This window comes from Coptis chinensis, chromosome 6, assembly GCF_015680905.1.
Source record: "Coptis chinensis isolate HL-2020 chromosome 6, ASM1568090v1, whole genome shotgun sequence".
Lineage (NCBI taxonomy): Eukaryota > Viridiplantae > Streptophyta > Magnoliopsida > Ranunculales > Ranunculaceae > Coptis > Coptis chinensis.
In genome coordinates, this window is record NC_141461.1 from 100296787 (window position 1) to 100308125 (window position 11339).

Sequence of the window (11339 nt, forward strand, 5' to 3'; positions counted from 1 at the left end):
AATCGACTATGAACACCTAAACCCACAAATTAAAAACCCTGGCTCCATGGAGAAATTATACCTTTTACAGATATACCATTGGGGGGGGGGGGGTCGGTTTGAGAGTAGTCCTAGCTTATAGTATATTGGGGGGGGGGGGGGGATGTGAAAAGCAATTATGGATATTTTCCAAATAGCTTGAATGTTTTTACTCAAGGAAATGGTAAAATGATCGGGTATAATGTCAATAGTTGTAAGTTGTACTATAACAAATCTGGTTTATGTCTTGAAGAGGGGATGTGAAAAGCGATTATGGATATTTTCCAAATAGCTTGAATGTTTTTACTCTGAAGGAAATGGTAAAATGACTGGGGTATAATGTCAACAGTTGTAAGTTGTACTATAACAGTCCTGGTTTATGTCTTGAAGAGGGTTTGAGAATGATTTTGAAAGATAACGATGTTAATGAGATGTTAAAACTAACGGATATTTTTGCACGCATTGATGTTTATGTTGAACACATAGAACCTGGTGAGAGTGGGAGTGAAGAAGACAGTGATGAGTATAATGACTCTGATAGTGATGTGGCTAGCTTAAACCATGTCAGTGATGATGATGATGAACTAATTGAGGTGAGGAAGAAATTTATTGAACTGAGGAATGCTAAAGATAAGAAGAGAATCAGTCCTGGTGAAGGTGTTAGTGGTGGTGATGGCCTGGTGAAGGTGAAGGTGTTAGTGGTGGTGGTGGTGGTGAAGGTGAAGGTGTTAGTGGTGGTGTTGGTGAAGATGTTAGTGGTGTTGGTGAAGGTGTTAGTGGTGGTGTTGGTGAAGAGGACGAAGTTTTGGAAGGTAACAACATTGGTGACTTTGAAGATAGTGATTATAGAGACTCAGATGACTATGATAGCCCTGTGGAGACTGATGATGATGGTGATAGGGTGTGCATTAAGAGAAAGAAAGCTAGTTGGCCTGTGTTTGATTCAAATATAGATATGAAATTGATTGAACCTGTTTTGGGGATGAGGTTTTCTAGTAGAGATGAGTTGAAGAACTGTCTCAAGGACTATGGAGTTGCAAATGGCCATCCTATATTCTTTAAGAAAAATGAAAGTAGGAGATTAACAGCTAAGTCTGCTGGATGTAATTGGAGATTGCATGCCAGTCCTATGCAATGTGAGAATAGCTATCAGATAAAGTCCTGCAAGAGTGTGCACACATGTGTCAGAGATTTCAATGCAAAAGTTTGTAATTCTAGATGGCTTGTAAGGAAATATCGTCAGGATATACTTAACAATCCAAAGTGGAAGTTGGCTGACTTTAAGCAAAATGTGTTGAACACGTACGCAACAATCGTTTCAATGAGTTAGTGTTTTAGAGCTAGGAGGATGACATTGGGGGAGATCAACTCAGTGATGCTTAAGCACTATGCCAAGCTTTGGGACTATGCTCATGAGATATTGTGCAGAAATCCAGGGAGTACTGTTAAAATTCATTGTGAAAATCCCCATATTTTCCAAATAATGTATGTTTGTATTGATGTTTTGAAAAAAGGTTAAAAGAAAAGTTGTAGACCTGTGGTTGGGCTTGATGGATGCTTTTTGAAGGGTCATATTAAAGGTGAACTGTTGACAGCTGTGGGTAGAGATGTGAATAATCAAATGTACCCAATTGCATGGGCAGTGATTGAAGGTTAGAACACAAAATCTTGGGTTTAGTTTCTGGAATTGCTGCTTCAGGACATTGGGGAGGTAGATGGGCTTGGGTGGACTGTGATCTCAGACCAACAGAATGGTCTCATAGCTGCAGTGGATACACAATTGCCTTTGGCAGAACACAGGTGCTGTGCAAGACATATATATGCGAACTTTAGGAAGACCTTTAGCGGTACTTTGTTGAGGGCATTGTTTTGGAAAGCTAGTAAGAGTCCTACTGAAGAAGAATTTGAAAGTGTAATGACTGAAATTAAGGCTGCTACAAAAGATGCTGAAGATTACTTGCGAAAGAAGCAAAACCCAAAGCAATAGTGTAGAGTATATTTCCTTAACACGTCTAGTTGTGATGCAGTAGAAAACAACATGAGTGAATGCTTTAATGGCCAAATCATTGAAGCAAGAAGGAAACCAATCATTCATATGCTGGAGGACATTAGAATTTATTTGATGACCGGGATACAAAAGAAAAACACGAAAATTCAGAGATGGACTGACAAGTTGGCACCAAGAATTAGGAAACTTTTAGAGGAGAACAAATTGGAGAGTAGAAAGTGGACTAGTATTTACTCTGGGGGTAATATGTTTGAAATAAGAAAGTCAAACTATGATTCGTATGTTGTTGACACAGGAAAGAGGACTTATTCTTGCAAAAGGTGGGACTTAAATGGCATTCCATGTGCTCATGCAATATCAGCCATTTTTTGTAGAAAAGATAATCCTGACAACTATGTGGCATTATGGTATACAGCTGATTCGGTGTCCAAGGCTTATGAAGAGTTCATACTTCCTTTGTGTGGCGGAAGACAATGGAAAAAAACACAATTCCCTAAGTTATTACCTCCAAAAAAGATAAGAATGCCTGGAAGACAAGCAAGGAATAGGAGGAAGGATCCACATGAGAATTTGGACAAGTCAGGAAAACTATCAAGGAGAGGAAAGCAAATGCGATGCTCCAATTATAAGGAGTATGGGCATAACAAAGCAGGGTGTAAAGAACCACTTTGGCTTTGAACCACCAGAACCAATAAGTATGTCTATTTTGTTTATTTGATGTATATATAACAATAAATTGTCTAATTTAATTTGTGCTCGAACAATTTTAGGTCACTGACGTAGAGAATGCAATACCAAGTAATAATGATGTACCAGCCAGTGTACCAACCAATGGAGTACGTGCCGAACAATGATGTACCAGCCAGTGTACCAGCCAATGAAGTGTCGAGCAATGATGTACCAGCTAGTGTACTAGCCAATGAAGTGCCGAGCAATGATGTACCAGCCAATGTACCTGTTCAACAAAGAAAAATTAAAGAAAAGGCACCTATTGGATTTGGAGTGCATACATCCGAAATAACTGGGAGGACTTTTGTGAAGGTATCATATAAGTTTTGATATACAAGCGTAAAAGAGTTATTTTGTGAAATATGTAGTTGGATTTAATTTGGAAATTATATTCTTCATTTGTGCAGCTTATGGGGCAGAAAAGGGGCAAATGGTATAAGCCAGGTATGTACGACCCAAGTATGGTGCCAAAAAAGAGGAAACCACCTAACAAAAACATTGATTTGCAGACATCTACAAATGCTAGCAGTGCAGCACCGTTAGGCACACAATCATCAAGTGCTTCCAGCCCATCTCAGGTTGTCGCAGTTTCGAAAGATGGAGCAACATTAGGAACAAAGTCATCTAGTGTTGGTAGCCCTTCTAAGAGTACAAGATCACAAACTGTTGCAGGGACGAAGAGCTTGTGTGACATGACTAACAAGAAGGGATAGACATAATATTGGATTTATTTCTTATGTTTTGGGGTTTGTTTTGTTTTTTACTTATGTTTTTGGGTATGTTTGTTGGTCTAAGACAATGTATGAACCATGTTTGATTAATGCAAAGTGTGTTATCAGATGGCTATATAATCTAGCAAAGAGCTTGTGTGCTTTTGCCAATTTTTTATTAATGCAAAGAGTTTGTGTCCTTTTGCCAATTTTTTATTAATGCAAAGAGTTTGTGTGCTTTTGTCATTTTTTTTTAATGCAAAGAGCTTGTGTGCTTTTGCCAATTTTCTGACCAGGTTGATAATAGTGGCTGACAGGTTTATACAGGTAAGATATTTGCATTTTCTGACAGGTTTTATATCAAGTGCATTTTCTGACAGATTGCATTTTCAGCTTTGAGTCTTTGACACAATTACTTCGCCTGCAATTGCACTCTAAAGCTTTACCTTTCTCATTTCAATCACAAGCCAGTGTTGTGGGAGGAGCCATAGGGCCAATAAACCAAAATCGCATTCAAGCCCTTCCACTCTCACTCGGTTTCTTCAATATCAATAGTAATAATTAGAATCATTAGGGGCTTATAAGTATAATCAACAGCCAAAACAGAAGTAGAAGAAGAAGCACGCTGAGGGAAGGAGGAGAAGGAGCTATGGCAATTGAGATTGAGGAAAAGATGGGAATAAAGATACAAAGCAACCCACCCGAATCTAAACTCACTCAACTCGGTGTTCGTACTTGGCCCAAGGGTAAGGTGAAGGTGTATCCTGATGGACATAATGAGTTCGTTGAGTTTGGGGCTGGTGACTTGGTCGAGTTTCCTAAAGGTATGAGCTGCACTTGGGATGTATCTGAGACTGTGGACAAACACTACAACTTCGAGTAGGAGCAATACCAGAAATCCTTGTACTCTCTCAACTCATAATAATGTAAATATTGATTTCATGTCTTATGACTCATGTCTATTACCACCGGATGTGTAATAGGAACTAATTCATCCACTGTTAAGTCCACTCCACCTTTGTACTATGATGATGAACATTTAGAAGCAGGGGTTAACAAAACTCAAACTTCTATACTAGTTGTTTTCTGCTTCTGTTATTCAGAAGTTCTTAAAAAAAAAAAAAAAAAAAAACTACAGTTAGACAAGTAAGAAATTTTAGGCATCTTCAAGGTTCGAAAGTTCCAATAAATTTTTTTGAAGTCTTTGTTAAGATGATCACCTAGCTAGTCTTTGTTAAGATGATCACATACTCAACCTTTCTCTAAACAACTAGAAAGTACTACAGATCGAAATGTCAAAGGAGATCAAGCTACATGCAAGGATGTGAGTTTCCAATCTAACGAATGGAGATAAACAGGAAGTGGCCCAAAGACAAAACGATGTATGAAAAAAGGTTTATTAAAAAAAGGAATCCTTCAAAATCCAAAAACATATATAGAGTAGTCATGAAATCATACAAATATCAAACAAGAACTGAGAGCATTCATGCCCAAGTATGTATTTATCATCATCAAGGAAGTGCATTGCCATTTGGTGGTCTTTCAAAACCAAGTAACATTGTCACAACATCTAAATAGCACAGTCTCAATGTAATAATGTACAACTCAAATTTCTTCCTTACAGAGAACAGAGATATTTGAATCCACCACGTTACCGAAACTGTAAACAATGAGACTCAAATACAATCAACTGATCGAACTGAACAGAGTTATTCACAAATGTTCCTATTCACAAATTCAAGGAACATTTCATCCATTCATTGTAAGTATTCGAATACAAATTCCAACAACATTTCATTAATGAAACTCCACTACAGCACTACTACAACACCACTACAGCACCATTACAATCACTTACAACACTCCATTACCCCATTTTAGACTAAAACTCCATTACAGTCACTTAAACAAATAAAAGCATATGAAACAAACAAAAATAACAATGACCATTTTCTTCATTTCATTCGCCTTCTTCAGCTCAGAAACTTGGCTATCCAGTCTTTCATTTTCTGTCTTAAGTGCTTTGATCTTTTCTTTCTCTAGATCATCCTCCCAAGTGAAGAATTCACACCTTTTCGGATAGTATCTACACCTGATGAATTTTCTTCCTAGATTTTTCAGTGTATTTGACATTCTTATTTTTGTCTCAACCCCACATAAACAAGAACCAACTGAATTCACCGATGCAGATGACATGATGTAGTTGAATTCAAAAGTGTTAAGAAAATGGAACGAAATTGATTAGAATTTGGGAGATTTTGATTGAACTAGGGTTTGGAATTTGTGATAGGGTTTGGAGTTGGAGAAGAGAAGAGTTCGTGTGAAGCTATTGGCTATTGGGCTGGGCTTGGTTTTAATTTTGTAGGCGTGGGAATTTTGACTTGAGAAATGAGAACTAGGGTTTCAATTTGGGGATTTTGACTTGACTAATCTGAGTTGGCATTGACTATCCAACTAATCAAGGGGCACGCACCACTCCAGAAAAATTAAATATGACATCATCTACATAACGAAATACGTCATATCTTACTAACGGTAGTAACCCAACTAACAGCTGCGTTTGGCATTAGCAAGTTGAGGGTTTTTTTCACTTAGAAAAAAGTTTAGAGTGGTAAGTGGTTATCGGGGGCAAGTTCAGGGGTGACTTTTGCCAAAAATCCTATTTTTGGTCATACAGATGAAAAGTGCTTGAAGAACAAAGACAATGCAACACAGGAAATAGCAATAAACACACATTCGGCAAAGCCACCAATGACTCAAAGAGGCAAACAAAAACAACAATAACAACAGAGATACATGAACACCTAAGAAGAAAGGGCAACAAGAGCAAACCAGCTGTCTAAGAGATGATTATGGGAAAGATATCACAGATGGGGTCAATAAGGACACACCTGTGATTATCAGTGAGGAAACAACACAAGTGGAGGCTAGTGAATTGATAAGGGATACCAATACTAAAGAACAATCTGTGGGTCTTGCTAAAATCACTAGTGTGGCTTCTCCTACATCTCAAGTTAGTGAGGTTGAGGATGGTTCTCTTATGGTTGTTATTCCAACTCAAGTTAATGTACTGTGGTTGCTAGCATCGATGTTGATACTGCTAGAGCTTTAGTTGCTGAGGTTGTAGTTGGTACACATATAGATGTGGCATCAGCTAAAGATACTCATCGAGATGTTGACGTGGATGTTGTGGTTCAAGTGGATACTACTTTAGCACAAGTGGATGCTGCTGTGGTTACAAATGATTCCCAGAACATCTTGATTGGTGAGCAGGCTTGTGCTCCCATGAACCAACAGACGAGATATAAAGTACAACCTATCTCTCTACCTAGTACAAGGTCAAGAGTTCAGAAAGAAACTCAAGCTGATGAGGAATTAATGGACTACGGTTAGGTCAAAGAGAACTAGGAAAAAACTCTCTCCAAGTGTGGTCAAGGGGCGTTTAGCCGGTGAAATTAGTCAAACCTTAGCTATGATTAAGCAAGATTCCAAGGCAAGAAATAAAGGTAAAAATCTTGATGGATATATTAAGGAGATTTCGGATGATACTCTTGGTTTAACATACGCTTGCGGTGAATGTGGGACTTTTTTCTATAACTTCGAGTATAGACAAAAACATCTAAGGAATGATCATCCAGTCTTTAGGGATAAATTTTTGTTTGGTGGCACACAACATTAGATGATTTTATGTTGTTAATTCTTTGTGTGTGTTCCCAAGTGGGCCCACTATGTTCCTGAGTTTCTCATGATTGTAAGGCTTAGAGCCTAGTATTGTTGTAGTGGTGATTCTCCCTCTTATGATCATACTCTTAGGGAGATATGTAACTCTTTGAAGTTTAATCAACATGTAAGGTCTGTCTCAACCCCATAACCTTTTCAAAAAAAAAACATATCAACCACTTCTCATGTAATACAATCATTAACATGCAATTTTTTCTTCGTCTATCAAGTATCAACCACTTCTCATGTAATACAATCATTAACAATTTTTTGTGAAGTCCGTAGACTTTATATGCTTTCTCTATGACTCTATGACTCTCTTCTATCTCGAGTATAAATTAAATGGCACTACTTAATTCCTTAGAGCATGCATGTGGGATTGTGGGTATTGGAAGTAGATTTTCATGCAATTCATAAGTTACGTGGGAGTTGGGGGATCTTCCATGAAATAATTAGCAAGCCAACACAGAGTAGCGCAATGTAGATGAAGTTGAAAAACCTACCTTTGCACTCCTGTATTTATACTGTTTCAACTCTAAGGAATTGGATGTCTTTGTTCAAGATTTTGAACTGAACCACATAGAGTTGGCTCTTGGCTCCACCTAATCTGCTTCTTTTAAACCTTTTCAGTTTTCACCCTAAATCTTTAAAACAAACAACAGGGGGGAAAGTAAAAGGAAAAAAAATGCTGATGAGGAAATCATCATGATGTCAAAAAACAAACTACATTTCAACAAGTACGTCCTTTCTTGTTAATAAAATAAAAAGAAAGAAATTTCCCACATCAGATGACTATATACATCAGATAAAATTTCCCACATGTGAGCCACGCACACTAGCTAGCTTCCTAAAAGCAAGTAGGCAAGCAAAAAGTTTATGATGAACGATGACTCATTTTTACATCCTCCGAGTCACTACCCATAACCATCTTTAAATACTGACCACTAGAAGAATATAGAAAACAAACCACAAACTATACCATCCTCCTTTTCCAACAGAAAAGCATAACAAAGAACAAAAGAAATGCCAAACTCCAATAGATAGAGATTTAGTCATGCATGCATGTACATAGCTTACTTTACTAGAGAATCTTTGTCAACCGGACGGCCTGGATCATGTTGCTTAATGAAGCTGCTTATGTCAATTACTCAAATAAAAGCCTATATATATAAATTCTCCTCTATAGTACTATGGTATCAAACAAGTTAGAAACTATACAGAGAAGCCAAATATATATACTTAGCAAGAGTTGTCGAAACACAGTATAGTTTAGGCTACTATAGGCTAGAGCTTGAATGGAAAACTTGCAAATTGTGCCGGCATACAAGAATGTGGAAGCACAATATGTGGAAATGATGGTGCCTTTGTATTCTCATGGCTGCGAGAGGAAAGTAAAGAAGGCGTTATCCAATCTCAAAGGTACGTGCACTTGAATGTTTGAATCGTATGGTACTGTGGCATGTAAAAATATGTTGATTTGTGAATTTTCTTCTCACCTATCTGAGAAGTTCATTAGGATTTAGATCGGGATTAAATTTATGCTTATTCGGCCTGGGCTTTACTTGAGGTCCATAGTACTGTGTTTACAAATTACCCCATGCTTACATTTTCAGGGATTTACTCTGTAAGCGTGGATTATAAGCTGCAAAAGGTGACAATTTGGGGCATATGCAACAAATTCGACGTGTTAGCAACTATCAGAAGCAAGAGAAAGGAAGCTTGTTTTTGGAATTCTGAGGATATTGATAATGGGCCGTGTATTACTCATCAGCCCACCAAGCCAGCGTTCGCTCCATTACTTAGGTCCCTGAGCTGGAAAGCATGGAAGAATGCTATCATCAGATCTAGTTTCAGACAAAAAACACTTTCATTTTGACTTAAATAACTATGTAGCTCAATGTTTGCTGTTTACTTCGATGTATATATACTATATAGAGTTTCTCGGAATCATAATGACATATTGTTCATGAATTCATGCAACTTTGCAAGAATCGAAGTACTTCTCATATCAACAACTTAAAACATAAAACTAGCTTTCTAATCACAACTCACAACTCAAAACACAAGTGCATGTTAGTTATACATCACCCAATTATCCACGGCCCATTTCCCCACAATAGGCCTACTCTTACGGGCCAGAAAACAGGACGCCCACTGTATAGTGAAATTCAAAAGGACCAGTCCAGTGGAGCATGTGTTACCAGTAAGCAAGTGATCCAAGTCAGCCATACATGATTAGTCTATTGATCATTAGCTTGCGTACTTGCGTACACATCCATGATCCAAGGCTTGGCAGTTGGCTCATCTCTACTCAACAAGTATCACTGTTGTACCGAGATATTTCACTAAGAGACTGTGGGTGGGGGTTATGTACTTATGTTGAGACATTGCCACATTGGCTATCACGACGGATAAAAAACCATCATATATTCATATAGTCCAAAAGTCTTGGATAAGAAGTAAGTATCGTGAATGTAACAACAAAACTTGCCAGTGTCTGTTAGCAAATCAACTGAACAGATTACAAATAAAACCGTATCATGATTAACTAATAATTGATCATTTCTGGAATGATCAGTGTAGTTAAACTAGGGGTGTGCACCGGTGGGTTTGGGTTTAAACCGACAACAATCAATTTTATCGGTTTATAATTTTTTGGAACCGAACCGGATGTATTATACTAACCGAACCAAATTAATTTTCAGCCAAATTAATATCCGAACCGAACCAATTAGCTTATGGTTTAACCGATATTAACCGACCGATTTTCATATATTTTAAAATTAAATCAATTAAATATATATATATTTTAATATATATTATATATGTAATTACTCTCCGTTCTACACTACAGTTTACATGTCCATATACTAGGTCGTCCACCTTCAGCTCGTCCCACACCATCAGATCGTATCCACGACCTAGCTCTCAAGACGTCCCAAAGATTCTGATTATTTATTTAAGCAAATCCACTAGCACAATCTCAAAGCTTAATCAACGCCACAATTCAGGAGACATTAACTTTGTAACAGCATAATAATGACGAATCATCAAGATAGTACACAAAGTGAATCTACACTTTATAACGGTTCAAAGCAAATATGGAAGGTCAGCTCAAATATCTATAAATAGAAAGAGATGAACTACATAAGATTTGATTCAAATTTATCTCAAAAAATTTGATACGTAGACAACTTTTACCCCAAGAAGAGTGCACCATTCCCTACCAATCAGGTCATCAGGTCGTTGTCCAATAAATACAACATCAACAATATATTAGGTTAGTTTAGATCGGATTTGGAACTAAATCACCAACTTAACTAATTCTATCGGTTTTCAAATATATTTAACCGAACCAAACCGACTCATAAATATAACCGACCCAAAACCAAACGGTTCGATCCGGTTTTGTCGGTTTTATGCACACCTAAATAAACTGTTGAAATGATAATAGATAAGAACGACTGGACGACAGTATCACATGACCCATCATCTGTTTTAAATTGTGAAACATCCATGTGGAAGTCAAACAGATAACCACGTTTAATACAGACTGACCCACTGAAACCAAACACAAAAAGTCTCATGCTGTGGGTGCTGGGCACTTGAATTGGTACCATAGGTTTCAGAATACACCAGAACATAGGTAAAACAGCTCTAGCAACTTCTTACATATATATATATGAGCATTTTCATACAACTTTTTGTGCAACTTATCAAAGACAGAAACCAGACAACTGAAAAAAAAGAAAGATGATATTGGTGTCAACACTGGCAGAGTTATTAGAAGAGTACACAGTGTTATTAGCAAGAGTTTTAGAGCAACTGTTCCATGATGCACCTTTTCCTAGGCGTATGCGTGTTCTTATTTTGAGGAATATTCCATTCTCTTCTACATCAACTTCTACACCTCATAGAAGAGCCATTACGAGAACTAGTTAGATATATTGAGAGATGGAGCTTGTTCTTCTTTTATTCAGCTTGACCACCTTAGAAACTAGATGTGTATATTGTGGCATATTTAAATTTTACTTTTTTTTAATTTTTTTAGGAGGAATGTAAATGAGTGAGTTGTCGTTGTTATTAGTTAATTGAGAAATTTCTTGATGTTGTGCTTTGATTAATTTTGAATGCATTTTTGGTATTTCTTGTTT

At 37.3% G+C, this 11339-nt stretch overlaps 3 protein-coding genes across 3 annotated transcripts; all 3 read left to right on the forward strand.

Moving 5' to 3' along the window:
- Positions 1-2140: 2140 nt before the first annotated feature.
- On the forward strand, positions 2141-2704 carry LOC147496147 (uncharacterized). The gene has a single exon (XM_086568530.1). It carries the CDS (start codon positions 2141-2143, stop codon positions 2702-2704), a length of 564 nt encoding a protein of 187 aa, XP_086424656.1.
- Positions 2705-4020: 1316 nt separating this feature from the next.
- LOC147496148 (uncharacterized) lies at positions 4021-4541 on the forward strand. The gene has a single exon (XM_086568552.1). The coding sequence runs from the start codon at positions 4115-4117 to the stop codon at positions 4346-4348; it is 234 nt and encodes a 77-aa protein (XP_086424678.1). The 5' UTR covers positions 4021-4114; the 3' UTR covers positions 4349-4541.
- Positions 4542-8336: 3795 nt separating this feature from the next.
- On the forward strand, positions 8337-9165 carry LOC147496149 (Heavy metal transport/detoxification superfamily protein). The gene is made up of 2 exons (XM_086568553.1): positions 8337-8604; positions 8799-9165. Exons 1-2 carry the CDS (start codon positions 8481-8483, stop codon positions 9059-9061), a joined length of 387 nt encoding a protein of 128 aa, XP_086424679.1. The 5' UTR covers positions 8337-8480; the 3' UTR covers positions 9062-9165.
- The last annotated feature ends 2174 nt before the right edge of the window (positions 9166-11339 follow it).